The following is a 19,096-nucleotide window of genomic DNA, read 5'->3' as shown; positions in this document are numbered from 1 at the left end:
GCTTCCTTTGAAGGCTATTTCAAATTTAGTCTTATATATGTAGTTATGTCGGAGAAGGCGATGGCACCCTGCTCCAGTACTCTTGCCTGGAAAATCCCATGGACTGAGGAGCCTGGTGGGCTGCAGTCCATGGGGTTGTGAAGAGTCAGACACGACTGAGCGACTTCACTTTCACTTTTCACTTTCATGCATTAGAGAAGGAAATGGCAACCCACACCAGTGTTCTTGCCTGGAGAATTCCAGGGACGGGGGAGCCTGGTGGGCTTGCCGTCTATGGGGTCGCACAAAGTCAGATACGACTAAAGCGACTTAGCAGCAGCAGCAGCAGCAGCAGCATGTAGTTATTTAAAAATAGGAAGTGATGTTGGATTATATTGTAGTATTAATTTGAATGAAAATATGTTAACGTTTCTCCTTATTCATATTTTCTCAGGCTCATAGTAATAGAAAAATAGAAATGATTCTGAATTCTTGATTTCCTCCCTTTAATCTGTCCCCTGTAAACAGCATTACTATTTATATATTCTTCCTAGCATTTATCAGTACTTGAAAGTGTCACTTTTTATTGCATACATAATCTTATAAGCTCCTTGAGGGCAGGAATGCTCTCACTGGCTCTAGGCTCCTCAGCGCCTAGAGTAGTGCTGAGCGCCTCGATATTCAGTAAACACTTGCTGGCTGGCTGTAATTGCTTTTGCATCTTTCTTGTCCCCCTTAGTGTTTTTTGTTTGGAAATTTGGGGAAATGCAATCCAACTTCCAGTCAGAGCTTAAGACGACTAGTTTCTTAAAATCCAGTGCCTTATTTTGATTGGCTGAGGAATGTGATTGGCGAGGTAGAAGGGCATTTGGACCTTTTAGCATAAGAGCTCTGCGTTTAATAATTTGACTTCTCCTTTTCCTGAAGCCTTGAGGGAAATTTTTCCTTTCCCTGTTCTAGTCAGCCAAGAACCTGACCTGGGCTGACTCTAACACTAGAGAACACTGAACGCAGTATCTGCTGAGCCAAGGGCTGGGAGTCAAGCTCTGATACTATCTGAAGGCAAAGCCTGAATTCAAATCCTGCTTTGCCTACTGGACTCATCTTGCAAACCTGGATGAATTTCTCAATCTCCTCTAGGTGTACATTTTCTCATCTGCCTGGTGAGTAATCCTGTCTGTCTGGGCTTGTGAGGACACCTGATTTACAGTCCTTAAAGCTTTGTTACGGTGCTGTCGCCACGGCTCCAGGGGTGTCCAGGAACGACTGGGGGCCATGTGGCACTCCAGGAAGGAGAGCTGGACTCTCTTGTCCTCAAAGACTACGCAGAAAACAGAAAGACGTGATCCTTCGTGACTTTAAAGCGGCTCCACTTCAGCCTCCTAATGTGGTTTGTAGATGAGAGGTATGTTGTTGCCAAAGCCGTTAGGCCGGCGTGCCTGAAGCAGCTGGGGTCCGTTCTTGACTCTGGGGTTAAGCTGTCTTTGTCTCCGTGAAATTTCTTCCGTCGAAAGCTGCTCTCTTTTGTCTTTCTCTCTCTTTTGCTAGCAGGGAGTCTCTTGCCACTTTTGTGCACTTAGCAGGAGCCTTCCTGGTCCTGTTGATAGCTTGTGACTCAGAAGTTGAGCTTCAGTTTCTTCTTGGTTCAGTGATTTCTTCTGTGTTCTTCCAAGAACCTGAAGGGGTTCTTATGGTTTCAGCTCCCTCTTTGCCCCAGAAGAGTTTGCAGGTTAAAAACTTCTCTTTTTGTTCTTCTGAGGTGAGAATAAGGAAGATTGTCAGTCTCAAATTTGGGTCTTACAGCTTTCTGTTTCCAGTTTTGATCATATTTTGTTTTTGAGCATACTTTCCTGTGTTGCAGACATTAGGTTACATCCTTGTGAGTTACTTTTGGAAGCTCTAGTCAGCAGAATCTGTAGCGGAAAAGCTGGTGTTTTTTCCCTCCCCTTTATTATAATAACAATCACTTGAATTTATTTAGTTTCCTATCTTCAAAGCATTTTGAAAGTTGTCAGCTTCTTTGTGATATACCCTTAGTGGTCTGCCTTACACTGAGTTTATATATTTAAAAAGCTTGTTGGGGGGTGTGGATGTAAGAAAAAGAGGTCACATTGCTTGCTTATCTCTTGGTACATTTGGGCTGACAACCTTTGTACAGGTATTTGATCCACTGTAACCTCTTAGCCTAACTTTCTAGAAGCAGACCAGTTGTATTTTAGAGTGTTTGTAATTCTGAACATAAATGCTGTGCATGTCTGCAGTACAGGTGCAGATTCTGTTAACATTAAAAAAAATTATTTAGTTTATTTGGCTGTGTTGGGTCTTGATTGCAGGAAGCGGAATCTTTGTTGCGTCATGCATGATCTTTCATTGCGGTGGGCGGACTCTGTAGTTGAAGCAGGTGGGCTTAGTTGCTTCTTGGCATGTGGGATATTAATTCTCTGACAAGGGATTGGACCCATGGCCCCTGCATCGCAAGGTGAATTCTTAACCACTGGATCACCAGAGAAGCCCTCCACTAGCATTTTATTAATATTTCTAGTCTTTGGCTGCTTATAAAGTGGCTTTGTATTAATGTTGATTGTATAGGTCTTAATGCCATCAAATTAGTTGCTGTCAGCATGTGAGGCGGTTAATTAGAGGTAGGTACTCTCTGACTTTGTTTCATAGCCCGTGCAGTTTCCTTCGCACTTTTAGAACTGCGTGTGCCAGACGTCTTTGTGCAAAGTCCTGTTATTGTGTATTCTGGTTATTGTTGGTTCCTAACTTGCCTTTTACTTTGAAAAGTTGTAATCGTGCCTTGAGCTTTTTGTAACTCCTGAGATATTCCAGAGATATTTTTCCTTAAGGTAGGAGGAGAGGGTGTTGTTACTTTCAGTTTTTATACATAGAGTGTGATTTGTCCAAGATTATGTAACACCTCACTGGTAGAAATCAGTCATTGAAGCTTCTTACCTCTTAGCCTTAGCTTTACCCATTAAATCACATCACTTATATATCCAGCACTCTCAAGCTCGGGATATACAGTAGCACATATTCCCAGCCCTGCTCTCAGAAAATCCACTGCTTCTGTATTTTGTTATGAATGTGCCCTGTTTCAAATATGAGTATAAAGAAGCATTGTTACATGAGTATAGAAATTACAAAAGACTGCTGTCCTCCCTGGGGTATATAGTTTTTAGGTTTGGGTCCCACCCTCTTTCCCCCCAGCTGGGAGTGGTGGGGGTAGATTTGACCTGTGCATACTGTGGTGCCTGGCCTTCTCCTGATTCATGACATGTGCATGATAAAATGACTGGTTGAGATTAGTTAATGGGACATAGTTTTCTCATTTTGGAGATATTTGACTTGTAGAAATTGAATTGATAACCTTGAACCATCAGCACCACCTATAACTGACCACATTTTTTTTTCACCTAGGTGTTGCTCTTTATGACAGTGTAGAGTTTGCTTTGGGCTTCCCTCATAGCTGGATATAAATATACACACATATTCACTCTCTTCTGTACTAGGCACTGGGCTAAGACTGGACTGGGATAGACATGTCCTAGAGTTTGTAGTCTAGTGAGGAAGAGCCCTAACAAGGAATTAGGTGCACTGGATATTAGGTAGGTAGTGTTTTAGTTATCTGCTGCTATGGAAAAACAACCTCAGTGGGTGTTTTTTCCAAAACTGGAAAGCATTTCTCCAAATCTCAGCAGCCAGCGACTAGGTGTTCTGCAGATTTAACTGGTTGTGACACACTGCCTGGAGATAGCATCTGATCCCGCAAGTTCCACAGAACTGTGCCACCTGGACTTCAGATGCTGATTGCAGGCCCAGGTTGTCACCTGTGCTTCTTATGGATGGCTTATAGGTGGGAGGTAACCCCCTGCTTGAGTTGGACTAATTTGACAGCGTGATTCACAGAACTCAAGCTTACACTTAGCAGTTTATTGGGCTTCCCTGGTGGCTCAGAGGTTAAAGCATCTGCCTGCAATGTGGGAGACCTGGGTTCGATCCCTGGGTTGGGAAGATCCCGTGGAGAAGGAAATGGCAACCCACTCCAGTATTCTTGCCTGGTGAATCCCATGGACGGAGGAGCCTGGTGGGCTACAGTCCATGGGGTCGCAAAGAGTCGGACACGACTGAGCGACTTCCCTTCACTTCAGTTTGAACAGCCAGATGAAGAGGAGCACAGGGCAAGATCTGGAAGGGTCTGAAACGTAGGAGCTTCTGTCCTCATAGAACTGGGGTGCATCACCCTCCTGGCATGTGAATGTGTTCACCGATCCGGAAGGTCATCAAATCTTGTTCAATAGTTTTTATAGTGCTTAATCTCCCGGCCAATCTAGCCCCAATCCCCTTTCTTTTTCCTCTAATCACTTGGTTTTTCTGGTGACCAGCCCTATCCTGAGGCTTTGTAGGGGTGCCACCCTAAGTCAACCGATAAATTTAAAAGAAGCTCCTTATGAATGACAGAAGATTTCTCTCACTCAGGAAATTTCAAGGGTTTTAGGAAATCTGTGCAAAAGTGAGGACAAAGACCAAATGTGTATTTCTTACTATAAACCGTAGTATCACACCACCTCCACATTTGTGGCTTAGGACGGTGATGATCTGTTGCTGCTCACAGCCCTGTGGGTTAGGAGTGTGGGCAGGGCTCATCTGGTTGGCTCTTCTGCTCTGTGTCACATCTGTGGGGTCGCTCACTTGTCTGTTTTCAGCTGGTGTCTGGGCTGGCTTAGACAGGACAACAGAGTTTCAGCTCATTGGTCTGGGACCTTGATAGTCTTCAGTGTGGCCTCTCTCTGAGTAATGTCTTGTCATCTAGGACCTCTCTATATGGCCTCTCTCTCCAGTGTGATGTCTTGAATTTCCTTGCAGCCTGGTGATTGGTTTCCAAGGGTGAAAGTGGATGTTGCCAGGCCTGGAATTGGCATATCATCACTTCTGCCACATTCTGTGGTCAACGCAAGTCACACGGTCCACCCAGGTTCAGGGATATGTTCTTATTTCTTGATGGGTAGGGCAGCATGGGAGCAGGTCTCCCCAGAAACTGATGGAGACTGTCCTTGGAGAGGATCTGTCCCAGGCAGGCAGACCCAGGTGTGGAGAATCCTAGCTCTGGCAGTGCAGGGCGGCCACTAGCGCACGCGTCTGCTCTGGATGAGAAGGGGCTGATACGGGGCTCTGTGCGCAGGCTCCGCGTTTCCTTTAGCCAGATGTGTTGATGTTATACTTCATGTTGGATGAAGGTGTAATGCACAGACATGACAGAGTTTGTTCACTCACATTCTTTGTTGACTATGTTTTTTGAGATTTATGTTCTATTCTGGTTGCCTTACAAAAGTAAATTTACTGTGGCATTGATCTCTTATTTCCTGATAGGTAATTTTTCTTACTTGGATGGAGTTTGTGGGTTTGTAGGGTAAATACATAGTAACTGAATTTCATGATGTAGTTTTATTTGGTACTTTATCAAAGTTTATTTCTGGTTGAAGGTTTTAAAGTCCCCTTTTCTCCCAGAAACTATGTAAATAAATTGCTGTAAAGGAAGGAGTGAGAATTTTTTCTTTTCATTTTTCTTCAACATGATTTTTTTTTTTTCTTTTTTTTTTGGGTATACCCTGTGGCTGGTGAGATCTTAGTTCCCCAACTGGGGATTGAACCTGTGCCCTTGGGAGTGAAAGTGAGGTCTAGTCTAACCACTAGATCACTAGGGAATTCCCCTCAGCATGATTCGTCAATTTCTTGACCTTTGGGGAAATGAACATTAAAAATACAAAGCAGGCTGATTTCCAGTTGATACAGTGAGACAGTGAAACATTGATGGAGGGCCTACTATATGTGAGAGCAGCGCATGGAACAGGAGAGACCTCACAGGAGGTTTTGCGCCAGGCAGTAGTAATGAAGCGTCTAGACTGGAGCCAGACTGCCTGGGTTTGGGTCCTGAACCCACCGCTGACAGTGTGACTTGCCCTTTTAGGGCTTCGTGTATCTGAGGATTATAAGTGAGTTACTTATGCTGAGGACAGTGGGGATGAATAAGATGATGAAAGTGTTGTTATTGTCTTAACCACTATCTTGAGATTTTCTAATTATCTTTTTAAAGGTGACAGTAGTAAGGTATCTTTAATACAGAATGAGTTGGAGACCTTTGCAGTGGCAGTCTCCATTTGTAGAATAATTTTCTTTAATTTGGCTGATTTTTATTTTTCTTAGAATTGCATACTTATTTATTCATTTATTTTTGGCTGCGCCACACAGCATGGGGGATCTTCCCTGACCAGAACCAGGAATCAAACCAGCATCCCCTGCGTTGGGGACATCGAGTCTTAACCAGTGGGCCGCCAGGGAGGTCCCTGGCTGATTGTTTATAGGACTTTGTGGCCTTAAATATATTTTTCTTATTGCCATTCTGTAATTCTTCATTATAGAAAGAAGGTATTATTTGGTACTAGCACTGGAATTATATAATAGCAAGCACTTTTCATTTGGTAAGTCTTTTAATCCTAGTGGTAATCCTATCGTATACATGCTGCCTTTTACAGATGATGAAACTGGAGTACAAGGAAGTTAAGTAACTATTCCAAGAAACTGTCATGTACTGAGAAAATGGGCTTCCCTGGTGGCTCAACCGGTGAAGACTCTGCCTGCAATGCAGGAGACCCAGGTTCAGCCTCTGGGTCGGGAAGATTCCCCTGGAGAAGGGAATGGCTGCCCACTCCAGTGTTCTCGTCTGGAGGATCCCATGGACATAGGAGCCTGGCGAGCTACATACAGTCCATGGGGTCACAGAGAGTCTGACACGACTCGGTGTCAAGCACTTTCACCGAGAAAGTGACAGAGCTGGGTTCACTTGGCCTATCAGGACCCATATATAAATCTACTACACTGTCTCTTATTTAGAAATTATAGATAAAAAGATTAAACATTAAAGTTTCTCTATGTAGACTTAAGCCACAGTTAGCATTTTGGTATATCCTAGGATCTCCTTTAGCACACAGTTCAAGTAATAGTTGAAATTTTTATGTCCCCAGATATGTCTCCCTTCAGGATTTGTTACCTGGATTACAGTCCTCGGTTTGTGATGCTTTGCCCCCGATTCCCTGCCCCGCTCCCACATCCAGTCTACTCCAAGAGTCAGGCAGGAGCTGTGTAGAGGCAGGGATGTGCCTGTAGAGGCAGGCTGCTGCCGTGCTTACATTTTGGACTTGGACCATATACGGCGTCCTAAGAAGTGTCCTGAAATGCCCTGTAGAAAGTCCTATTGATGAAAACAAAACTGCTAGCTTTTGAAGTTTTTTAGAAAACCCTTTAGAAAAACCCTGTGTATTTCCACCCACATGGAGTTTCTAAAGAGTACTTGGATACTTATAGGCCTCTAATTAAAGGTCTGACATTTTGTAGTTAATTTTCCAGTTGTTGGGAGAACTTTACTTATGCAGGTGATTCTAGATTCAGTAAAGGATTCTTTGTTTTCCTTTTAAAGAGTTAACCTTGGGTTGAATCCTGAATTATTTTTTTGGATATACATTGGCGTTACATGGCTGATTTGACTCTAAGCCTTTGCCTACATGGGCACAGTGAAGTGGGGAGAGATGCAGTTACTCAAATAAATGAGGTCATTGGCCTGCATTCTCATAGTCCCTTCCAAGCCTAATAACTTTCTGATTCATACCCTTGGAATGCTATTGGTAGGGAGGATTTGGGGTGTGAATTATTGGCCAGGTTTTACAGATACAGCTGAAAGTCGCTGAATCTATTTTTTTTAATTCACTTTTTTATGTATAAGTAGCCCAAATCTCATTTAATTACGTTTTGCCACAGAAATAAATACTTTTCCTTTAATTTGTTGTCTGGTAACAGCCTCTGAAATGTTTCTTAGCAATCTGCTTCCCTTGGGAATCATGGCATCACAGGTCTCAGGTTTTATTGATAGCTGGGCACACTGTTTGGTGAGGGAAACCATGGTGAACCCCAAAGAGGATTCAGTAATAATGACGACAGCAACAGCAGGGGTCTTAATGCTCTACCATGCTTTTCTTAGAGCCTCACAGCAACTTGATGAGGCCAGTAGCTTGATTCCTGTTTACAGAGGAGGCAGCCAAGTCTCAAAGAGTTTAAATAATTTGTCCAAAGTCATATTGCTAGAAGGGGGAGTGAAATTGCTAGCATAATAAGGTGATCAAATTGCAAGGGGAAGGGGCTTCCCTGATCGCCCAGTGGTAAAGAATCCACCGGTGCAGGAGACATGAGTTCAATCCCTGGTCCAGGAAGAGCCCACAGGCTGCAGAGCTACTAAGCCTGTGCGCCTCAACTGTTGAGCCTATGCTCTGGAGCCCGGGAGCCGCAACTGCTGAGCCCACGTGCCGCCACACTGAAGCCCGAGCACCCTCGAGCCAGTGCTCTGCAGCAGGAGAAACCACCGCAGTGGGGAGGCTGTGTGTTGCTCCTAGAGAGCAGTGCCCGATTGCCGAGACCAGGAAAGCCCACGCAGCACTGGCGGCCCAGCACAGCCACACATAATTTTTTTTAATTGCAGGAGGAACCTGTAAGTCTAACTTTAGCTTCCACTGGGTTGTGCATAATCTTAGTGACTTTTTTTTTTTTTTTTTTGGGCCGTGCCATGTAGCGTGTGGGATCTTAGTTCCCCACCCAGGGATCGAACTCACGCCCCCAGCATTGGAAATGGAATTGTAACCGCTGGACCACCAGAGAAATCCCCTCTGGGTGATTTTTATTAGTGGTTGTTAAGTATAATTTATGTCCTAGAATTAAGCAGAGAAAACCTTTCAAGGTTTTCTTGGTTTTCTCCCCATCTTTGTAGAGTGATGGGTCATGTTATAGGGAAAGTGGTTAGAAATGGGGGTGGGCGGATCTTGGCATTTGTGTTCCATACGTATCCTAATCGTGTCTTTCTGGTTGTACGTGAACAAAGCTTTCGGTGGTTGGGAACTGACTTGGGGGCCTGTGTAACGGTGTCACAAAAGCTATTCTTGGCACCTTTTGTCCCAATCTGGCTTAAGGGACAGATTGGGAAACTTGCTTCTTTCTCCTTTTTAAAGAGAGGAATGAAAAACACACTCGACTGGGACTTCCTCAGCCACAGGCCCGCCCAGCTGCAGTTTGCTTCAGCTCCTGTTCTTTATGGAGAACAAAGCAGAATTGCTTCTCAGGTGGCTATTAGGAGTGTATCAGGAAAAGGCCCCTTATCCTTTTAAAGAGACAGAGCAATTTTTTTTTTCCCGACAAAAGAGAGACTGTGAAGTTGTTTTAGCCCCTTCGACTTCTTGCTGTCCCTCAGACTTCTCTTCTTTGAACCTTTGGTGTGTTTAGGTCTCTGGGAAGTGGTAGACAAGCTCTGCGGTAATCCCGAGCTTTAGTTTTTGAGTTTTTTTGGTAACTGGTATTTGTAGCAGCTCTTCCCTTGTCCTTCTGGTTTGTGTAGGAACTTAAGATTGCATCACAGTTTTCTGAATCACCGGTGTCTGTGACCTGTAGTTTCTTCTTCCTCTTGAGTTACATGAGGTCAGAAGGTCAGATTTTTTTTTTTTTTTTTTTTTTTAGGAATTGGATTGTTGCTGTTTTCACCACATGTTCTAAGATTATAAATGGTTTAAATACGTTTCTCTCAAAGTAGTTTTAATGTTGCACCATAGGACAACCCTGGGTTTTCCTGGTTGCTCAGATGGTAAAGAATCTGCCTGCAGTGCGGGAGACCTGGGTTCGATCGCTGGGTGGGGAAAATGCCCTGGAGGAGGGCATGGGAACCCACTCCGGTATTCTTGTCTGGTGAATCCCCATGGACAGAGGAGCCTGGCGGGCTACAGTCCATGGGGTCGCAAAGAGTCAGACCGACTGAGCAACTAAGCACAGCATTGTTAGGAACCCTCAGAACTCATTTCTGCTGAAGACCTCTAAGTTAGGTAAAAGAATGATTGGCTGTAAGAAAAATTACAGGCTCAGTTAAGGATTAAAGTGAATGGATGGGAACTGTATTTCTGCCACCCTCCTGGTTAGTAATTATTCAGCTTTGTGGCAGTTTCACTTCCAAACTTTTGGTTTTGAACCATGAGTTGTCGTAGTCACCAAGGAGGTAATTTCCTTTTAGTTAGTTCATCCCCAGTTTATGTGGGAGGCTGGCCTGCACCGTGCTGACACAGTCAGTGTGTACATCCTTATGTTTGTGTGCTGCTGGCGAATGAGAACTGTACTCCAAGGATATAGGCTGGAGTTTGTTCCTTAATCACTCCTGACGAACTTTGTGCCATATGCAACTAGGAACTCAGAGTCACATCTTTCTGTAGGCTTCTTCCGACTTTTTCTATTTTAATATTCCAAAGAGAAATCTCATTTCAGCACAGACAATAAGTATTTTTACTCCTGTATTTGGATGCGTCTTATTGTGTACTTTTTAGATTGCAGCCCTTTCATAAAATGTAAAGAGTTTATTATTGTTTGACTTTTTACAATAAGCAATTATTACTTTTTAAATTTAAAAAATGAACAGTGCCTTTCCTGATGATGAAGTCACCTATAATCCTACCACCCAAAGAGAACCATGGTTAATGCTTTTTATAATTTTTTGTATCGTTATTCTTAAAGATTTTTTTAAAAAACAAAGTTGAGATCACACTGTATATATAAATTTTATGTTTTGTCGTTATCATTTAACATTTTCTTCCCATCATCAAATATTTTAAAAATAAATTTTGAATAGGTAATTAAGCAATGAGAATGCCGTAACATGGGTGCGCTCAGAGGCCAGCCTCCACCTGTGTCTCTGGCCTCCTTGCCCCTTCAGGCTGTAACAAACGCCCATCAGTTTCTCCTCTGTTTCGAAAGGTAGCCTTGCTATGTTCATTATTCTGCTGCTTGCTTTTCCCCCTCTGAACAATGTATCTTAAAGATCTTTTGTTATCACTACCCAGAGAATCTTCCTTACTATAGTAAGTCATCTCGTCCCCTTTAGATGGGCACTTGGGTTGTCCCCAGTTTTTACTATTACAGATAATAAGTAGTAATTAAGGGAAAAAATTAAGCGTTTACTCTACTTCAGTTATTCTTTCCAAAAGAATGCCAGTAATGTAGAAATAATAAGAATGGAATTGGAAAATCAACATATTCCAGCCCCCAATTGAAATAAGAATTTATGAAGGAATCATCAGTAACTGCTGAACTGTTAAGCACAAGGTTGAAGAGGAACAGCATATTCACATGGTGCCAAACATTAGCCACAGATTGCTTTTACTGTAAAGGAGGAAATATGAAGAGCTCTGGCTGTTACAGACCCGGCCAGGTGATCATGTTTTGCCAGATGAGCATGTAGTTTACCAGGTCTCACCGAGTGGAGCAGCTGAGAGCACGATGGGCTGCGTTACCAGGGCCGTAGGTAGCATCACCTGTGAAGCATCCTTTCCCAAGCCTCTCAGCCTCGATCGAGTCAGTGTTCACAGGAGGTGTTAGGGATAGAGAGGCAAGCTGAACGGCACTGTGAGGAAATAATCATGCGTAAGTGAGACGTAACGGTCAACTACGAGTCAACAAGTCAACTGTTCTGGTCTGTTTAGAAAGCTTGGGTTGTAAACAAACCATACACAGAACCAACCAGAATAGAACTTGGAGGCCATTCTAGAATAAGAGAGGCTAAAGAGACATCATCCAAATTCATTTCTTGAGCCTTGATTGGGTTCTGGATTTTTTTTTTTAACCACTATTAAAGACTCTTTGTGGAGTATTTGGTGTATTAAAGGCACAAATGATAATGGTGGTGAATAGTGTTGTAGTCATGAAGCTAAATGTCCTCATTCTCAGGAGATGCACAGTGAGGTATATAGGGTTAGACTATCTCCATGCCTGCTGAAATGGTTCCAGGAAAACTAAAAGGGACCCTTCTATATATCTATCCATGGAGACAAATGAGGCAAATTTGACAATATATTAACAATTATTGAGTCTTAAGTAATGAGCAGTATGTATTTATTCTACTGTGTTCTCAACATTTCTATTTGGATTTTTTTCATAGCAGAGTTGAAGAAACAGTGCTGCGATGAATAAAAATTATATATGTATTTTCAAACTTCTTTAACTTTCATGTGTGTTTGTTTTGCTGCTAGTTGACATTTTAGTGGAATTTGTGTTTATTTTGTGACAGTTTTATGCTGTTAAGGCTTGCAGTGGATGATTAGAAAGGAAATGAAATTTTTTCTTCTTTTTGCTCCTCTACGCTCTACTCTGGAACTTGAGTGGAGATGAGAAAAAGAGAATGAGAAAGGTACCTCAAAGTAGTTCTGTGCTCTTGCTTTTAGGTAGGAGATAGAACTGAAGCTAGTACATAAGAACCGTACCTCAAGTAATAACCTTTTAAAATCAGTAACCCATCCTTTGCTTTGGAGGCTGCCCAAGTGATCAGAGGGGTCCTAGCAGTTAGGCCAGAGAAGGCAATGGCACCCCACTCCAGTACTCTTGCCTGGAAAATCCCATGGACAGAGGAGCCTGGTAGGCTGCAGTCCATGGGGTCGCTACAAGTCGGATACGACTGAGCGACTTCACTTTCACTTTTCACTTTCATGCATTGGAGAAGGAAATGGCAACCCACTCCAGTGTTCTTGCCTGGAGAATCCCAGGGACGGGGGAGCCTGGTGGGCTGCCGTCTGTGGGGTCGCACAGAGTCGGACACGACTGAAGTGACTTAGCAGCAGCGGCAGCAGCAGTTAGGCAGGCAGCGCGGCAAACAGCAGGGAGTACAAATGTTGTGATTTGTCTTGTTTTTGACAGGGTTTTAGCCCTTTTGGTTAGAAGTAAAAGCTCTTGATTGCCTGATAAAAAGAATAACTCTTTTAAAGGTCTGTTTGTTTATTTGGCTGCACTGGGTCTTAGTTGTGCCATAAGGGATCTAGTTCGTCAACCAGGGATCAGACCTGAGCCCCCTGCGCTGGGAGTCTGGAGTCTTAGCCACTGGACCACCAGAGAAGTCCGGTTCTGCTTTTTAGATATAAGGCTGAGCTATGGAGGATAGAAGAGGAATTTAAGGGTGAGATATTCTTGGACGAAAAGTTAGGGAAGAAGCGGCTTTTCTGAGAAGGTGTCATTACATATGAAGAGAATAGTACTTTCGTCTCTAAGCTAGAGTCGTATTTGAGGTGGGAACTTCCTCTGATTGCAGAATAGATGCTCTTTGACATTAAATGTCTTACCTTAGATTTCCATGAAGACAGCTTACAAGGATCTGAATGGCCTCAGCTTAGCTGCTTCGGTGTGTGGAGCTGTTGCTCGCTCCTCCTCTTCCCGTGCCTGGTGTGAGAGTGCTTACTGAGCGCCATGAAGGTCGTTCCAGAGAAGAATGCTGTCCGGATTCTCTGGGGGCGAGAACGGGGCACTCGGACCTTTGGAGCTCAGCGACTTCTGCAGGAGCTGGTTGAAGATAAAACCCGGTGTATGAAGTGGGAGGGCAAGGTAAGAACACTGGTTATGTTTCACGTAGGACTTGTAGGGGTGACAATAGAATGAGGCCTTAGAATGACTGAGTGACACAGAGTTGGCACACCGTCTACTTTGTGTGGCAGAATCGATATATCTAACTTAGGTTTTTTGTTGTTTTGGGGTGTTGTGTTTTTGTGTTTACAAATATGGAAGTGTTAATGGGCTAGAAATATCTTTTCCCTTTGCAGCTAAATTTCCCGAAGGTAATTTAGATTTCTCTCTCTCAATTTGTAGCTTGATCGTTGTCTCCAGTTTTTCAGCTTACACTGTAAATACTAATTATGTAGAATGGTGCTTTTGAGATAGAGTGAGCCATAGTTTATAAGTAATGTGTTTTAACTTTTGTTTGTTTTATTTCTCAGAGAGTGGAACTGCCGGATAGTCCACGCTCCACCTTTTTATTGGCCTTCAGCCCAGACAGGTACCTAGTTCTTACCTAATCTTTACCTGAGACTTGCGGTAGCATTGGTTTCTGTGTATTTTGCTGAGCTTCATCCAAGTGAAATCCCTGAAGACTCTTTGAGGCACTGAATGAACAGAACTTTGCCAGTGTTATCAGAATGGTGGGAAATAGATGACCAGTGCTAATCATTAAAATAATGAGAATAAGCAAAGGAACCTGTGAACATCGATGATCAAAACTTGGAAAGTTTCTCAATCCTTTGCCTGTGTGATATAGGCCACTAATGGCATAATAATTTTCCCTGCTGGAAAAAGTATTCTCTGAAGGGATTATGTGTCGTTTGGGGACAGAATGGAGAAGCCAGAAGCTTTGACAGATGAGAATGTTTCTGTTGTTAGTAAAGCCCAAGGTGCAGTTTTCCATGTTGGGACGGGGAATGAGCATCAGTTTCCGTCCGACGTACTGTACACTGGCTTCCTCTTCGTTGATTCCCTAGGACTCTCTTGGCTTCCACTCACGTAAACCATAACATCTATATCACGGAGGTGAAGACGGGGAAGTGTGTTCACTCTCTGATTGGACACCGCCGCACTCCATGGTGCGTCACGTTTCATCCCACCATCTCAGGCCTCATCGCTTCCGGCTGCCTAGATGGGGAGGTTCGGATCTGGGATTTACACGTAAGCGTTTCCTTTTCTTTGGTACTCTAGATGCAGAGACTTATTTCCCCTTGCATTCTTGACTCTGAAGGAGAGACTGGCCATGTTCCAGGACCATCCCTGAGTACTTAGTAGTTACTGCTTACTTAATGAGAGGGATGTTCCATTTCAAGATGAACACCCTGTTTAACTGTCTGCCCGTTGTGACAAGGTACAGGACTTGCTGAGACGTCGTCAGGATGGATTTCTCTTTTCTTAGATCAAGGATTGTACTGTTATTCTGATCACGATTGTCAAAGCAGTGTGCTCCTCGTCCTGGAGATTGGCTAATGGGCTGTTGTGTACTGTGGCATGCACCAAACCTTGAGTCTTCACAGACTATAGAAACAGGTGCTCATTGCTTATAGATTGTAGATGACAGAACTGAATTGACAATAATGTTTTTCTAGTAAATTTGGTGACACTGCCAGATCACTGGTTTTGTATCTGGTTTTCAGAAGACATAGTTAAAGTAGGCCCTACAAGGAGTCATTTTACCCCACCTGGACCCTTTTTTTGAAATTGACTTAGTTCGCTGGCAGATTGTAACTTGAGAATGCCTGGGATTTGTTCATTCACAGGGTGGCAGTGAAAGCTGGTTCACAGATAGCAACAATGCCATTGCCTCCCTGGCTTTCCACCCCACGGCTCAGCTTCTGCTGATTGCCACTGCCAACGAGATCCACTTCTGGGACTGGAGTCGCCGGGAACCCTTTGCCGTGGTGAAGACAGCTAGCGAGATGGAACGGGTCCGGTGAGCGCTCTGGGCACCAGCAGTATCTGGCATAGATTTAACATGCGGAGAACATTTAAGGGTGCTTTTGCCCCAAAAGATAGATTGTTATCTCTGTATTATCCCCAGCTCAGGGCCAGGGGTGTTATCCCTGTAGCTCTTCATACTTTTTAAACTGTTGGCCAATCAGCTGGGAAGCTGTGCATGTTGTTCATTTCAGCTCTTCCTTATTGGCCTCATCTTCAGGTCTTTGTAGATGAAGGCCTTTAGAATCTTTTTTAGGTTCAAAGCTATCTGGTTTGGGATAAAGGCTTTTTTGTTTGTTTGTTTGTTTTGAACCTTAAAAGGTGTTCAGGCAGTGAGGAGCTTGGTGGGTAAATTGCTCACCCCTGGTTTTCTGTTAGTCAAAATGGAAAGTGGAGATGTAGAGAGGTATCAAGTCTGCTAATACTGACATACGTAGCCTTTGAAGTCAGTGCACATGCCACCTGAACTGAACTCGAGGCACCGGTCCTCTTTGGGCCTCTTGGTATCGCCACTGGATCTTCACTACTTTTCTAGCCTCAGGTGGGTCGCTTGACACTGGGACTGTCCCTGTCACCAGCCCTCATGCTTCTCGCCAGTGTAGCAGCTGTCCGAGGGGAGGCGCGAACCTGTGGCAGAGTATGGAAGCGTCCTCTGCTTTACCATTATGATGGGCTCTTGGCCAGGAGCGGCTGTGTGCTTAATGTAGCTGCTTCCTGGGATGGAAGCCCAGGGGTGTTCTTGAAATTATTTTTTGTGAAATGTATTCCCTTATTCTGGCAGGTGTGAGGACGCAACAAGAAGGAGCGAGCTTTATTATTTTAATCTGAAAGTTTGGGAAGTCTCTAGCATTAGGTGGATGCCTGGGTAAATCCCACAGTTGTCAGTAACGATCGCTAGAAATTTGCTCCCGGGTTTCCTTTCCTCAGTTAACAGAATTTCTCTCTCCATGTCTCTGTCCGTTTCTTCTGTGTTTTCAGTCTGGTGAGATTTGATCCTCTTGGACACTCCTTACTCACAGCAATTGTTAACCCCTCTAATCAGCAGGTAAGTCAGTCAGCAGGTCCAGCTCCATCTAACCTGTGGGTGGTTTGTTCAAGTAGTGCTCGGATTCTGATGGGATTGGACTTTAATTTTCAACGTCCGAGTGTTTCTTTCCAGTCAAGATTTAAAACTAGCCGCAGACCATATTCAGAGTTAGAACTGTAGGTCTTGACGGGGGAGTCCCCCCGAAACCCCCGAGTGATCGTCCCAATAGAAGTAACCAGACTGCGTTGGATAACTTGTCGTTCGGGTGCCTTTGGCTGGTTGACATCTTGCTTCCCCTCACAGCCTCCGTGTCGTGGAAATGCCTGTGTAAGAGAATTGGGTTGCCAGCTGAACTCGTTGAGAAATGTTGCTAGTTACAAGTGAATGATTTGATACCATATGATGATTCCGAATCTGGACCCAGTTAGTTCTCAGTGCTTCAAGGGTGGCATTGTTGCCTCTCTAGAATTTGTGTTGTCCTTGGATGATTATCAGTAATTTCTCTGGATTTACCTGGAAGTTCTACCTAACTGCCTGGCTCTGCCCCCGCCCCGCCTTGGTCCACGTTGCAGGGTGATGACGAGCCAGAGATCCCCATAGACGGAACAGAACTGTCGCACTACCGTCAGCGGGCCCTCCTGCAATCACAGCCAGTGCGCCGGACGCCTCTCCTCCACAATTTCCTGCACATGCTGTCCTCCCGCTCCTCGGGCATCCAGGTGGGAGAGCAAAGCACAGTGCAAGATCCTGCCACCCCCTCACCCCCACCGCCTCCCCCTCAGCCCTCCACGGAGCGCCCCAGGACTTCCGCTTGCATCCGGCTCCGACAGCGGGTCAGTCACCCCACGGCCGAGTGCTGCCAGCACCTTGGGATCCTGTGCCTTTGCAGCCGCTGCTCGGGCACTCGAGGCCCTCCCCTCTTGCCACACCAGGACAGCGTCCCCCCCGCCTCCGCCAGGGCTCCTACCCCTTCCTTTTCTTTTGTGCAGACCGAGCCCTTCCAGCCCCCGGAGCAGGCCTCGCCCGCGCCGCACGACCCGGGCCTCCTGAGCCGGCCGTCGGCCTTCAGCACGGTCCAGAGCAGCACCGCCGGCAACACGCTCCGCAACCTCAGCCTGGGTCCCCCCCGGCGCTCCCTGGCAGGCCCCCTGTCTGGCCACCCTTCCAGGTACCACCGGGACATAGCCCCCGGGCTGACAGGATCCGAGTGGACCCGGACAGTGCTCAGTCTGAACTCTCGCTCCGAGGCGGAGTCCATGCCCCCGCCCAGGACCAGCGCCTCTTCGGTGAGTCTGCTCTCTGTGCTGCGACAGCAGGAAGGTGGCTCTCAAGCCTCTGTGTACACTTCAGCCACAGAAGGGAGGGGTTTTCCAGCCTCGGGGTTGGCAGCTGAGTCAGATGGAGGGAACGGCTCCAGCCAAAACAACTCGGGCAGCATCCGCCACGAGCTTCAGTGTGACCTGAGACGCTTCTTTCTGGAGTATGACCGGCTTCAGGAGCTGGACCAGAGCCTCAGCGGGGAGGCCCCCCAGGCCCAGCAGGCCCAGGAAATGCTCAACAATAACCTTGAATCCGAGCGGCCAGGGCCGTCCCACCAGCCCACCCCGCACAGCAGCGAGAACAACTCCAACCTGTCCCGGGGCCACCTGAACCGGTGCCGCGCTTGCCACAATCTGCTGACCTTCAACAACGACACCCTGCGCTGGGAAAGAAGCACACCTAACTACTCCTCTGGCGAGGCCAGCTCCTCCTGGCAGGTCCCCGGTACCTTTGAGGGCATGGCTGCGGGTGGCAGCCAGCTGCCTCCTCTCGAGCGGACTGAGGGCCAGACAGCCAGCTCCAGCAGGCTGGAGTTGGGCAGCTCTGCTGGCCCGCAGGAGGAGAGGACTGTGGGGGTGGCCTTCAACCAGGAGACGGGCCACTGGGAACGCATCTACACCCAGGCCAGCCGACCTGGAACTGTGTCACAGGAGGCCTTGCATCAGGACCTGCCGGAGGAGAGCGCCGAGGAGGATTCTCTCAGGAGGTAAGCAGATGCTGCCCGGCCTCCTCCCGCGTCCCTTCCTTTTCTCCTGGTGCCTCTTCCTTCAGCCCTGTGGGTCTCGGTGGTTGGATCTGGAGCGTCTGGGACCCACGCATCTGGTTCTGATCTCCCGAGCTTCCATTGCATCTTCGTGGAAAAGCTTGCTGTGGTGGCAGGAAGAGGATAAGGCCTGGCAGCCCGAGTCCAGTGACTCTGCTCGCTCCTGTGACTCTGGCTCGGCTCACGTGATGTGTAGCCTTAAAGGAGAGTTGTGGGTGAGGTTAGAGAGGCGTGAGGAGGTAGAACCATGAACTTCCTCCACTCTGCTTTTTGGCCTCCTTAAAGGATTCTCTGTGCAGGGCTGGTTGTCGTTAAACAACACAATATCCCAGAGAGGCTAGGGGAGAAAAAAAATTTCTAGTAGTAAAAGAGAACCGTACTTGGGACAGATTAGTGTATTGGGTCTTTGTATTGCTTTGGACAAATTCTTAAACCTCATCTTTTGGAACACTGCAACTTGACAAAAGGGAAAGAAAATAGTATATAGATATATACTGAGGACTATTTTTTTTCCTGTAGATATATATATATGTTGGACAGTAAGTTACTTAAGATTTTTTGAGTAGATCTTCCAGAGGGACATCACCTGCAGGTGGGGAAGAAGAGATTCATAGAAGGAAGGCCTCTCCATACTTGGCTTGGCAGCCCAGGCAGCTCTTTCATGGAAGACACAGCGTGGG

General features: G+C 45.7%; 1 protein-coding gene across 8 annotated transcripts in view; it reads left to right on the top strand.

The window, feature by feature from the left end:
- AMBRA1 (autophagy and beclin 1 regulator 1) overlaps nucleotides 1-19,096 on the top strand; it is a 164,204-nt gene that overhangs the window by 15,875 nt on the left and 129,233 nt on the right. For 5 of the 8 annotated variants that reach the window (XR_005724250.1, XM_040259122.1, XM_040259121.1 and 2 more), the window contains exons 2-7: nucleotides 13,166-13,419; nucleotides 13,809-13,867; nucleotides 14,346-14,529; nucleotides 15,129-15,301; nucleotides 16,285-16,351; nucleotides 16,906-18,359. Coding sequence is in view for 7 of the 8 variants with exons in the window: in XM_040259122.1 (XP_040115056.1) it covers nucleotides 13,285-13,419; nucleotides 13,809-13,867; nucleotides 14,346-14,529; nucleotides 15,129-15,301; nucleotides 16,285-16,351; nucleotides 16,906-18,359 (2,072 nt within the window). In the remaining variant the exon portion in view is untranslated. The remainder of the gene's footprint in view (nucleotides 1-13,165; nucleotides 13,420-13,808; nucleotides 13,868-14,345; nucleotides 14,530-15,128; nucleotides 15,302-16,284; nucleotides 16,352-16,905; nucleotides 18,360-19,096) is intronic. The other 3 variants (XM_040259125.1, XM_040259124.1, XM_040259123.1) reach the window with 1 other exon arrangement.

The sequence above is a fragment of the Oryx dammah genome, unplaced genomic scaffold (genome assembly GCF_014754425.2).
Source record: "Oryx dammah isolate SB20612 unplaced genomic scaffold, SCBI_Odam_1.1 HiC_scaffold_17, whole genome shotgun sequence".
Lineage (NCBI taxonomy): Eukaryota > Metazoa > Chordata > Mammalia > Artiodactyla > Bovidae > Oryx > Oryx dammah.
The sequence above is the reverse complement of the archived record's forward strand: the minus strand, read 5'-3'. Positions and strand labels throughout refer to the sequence as shown.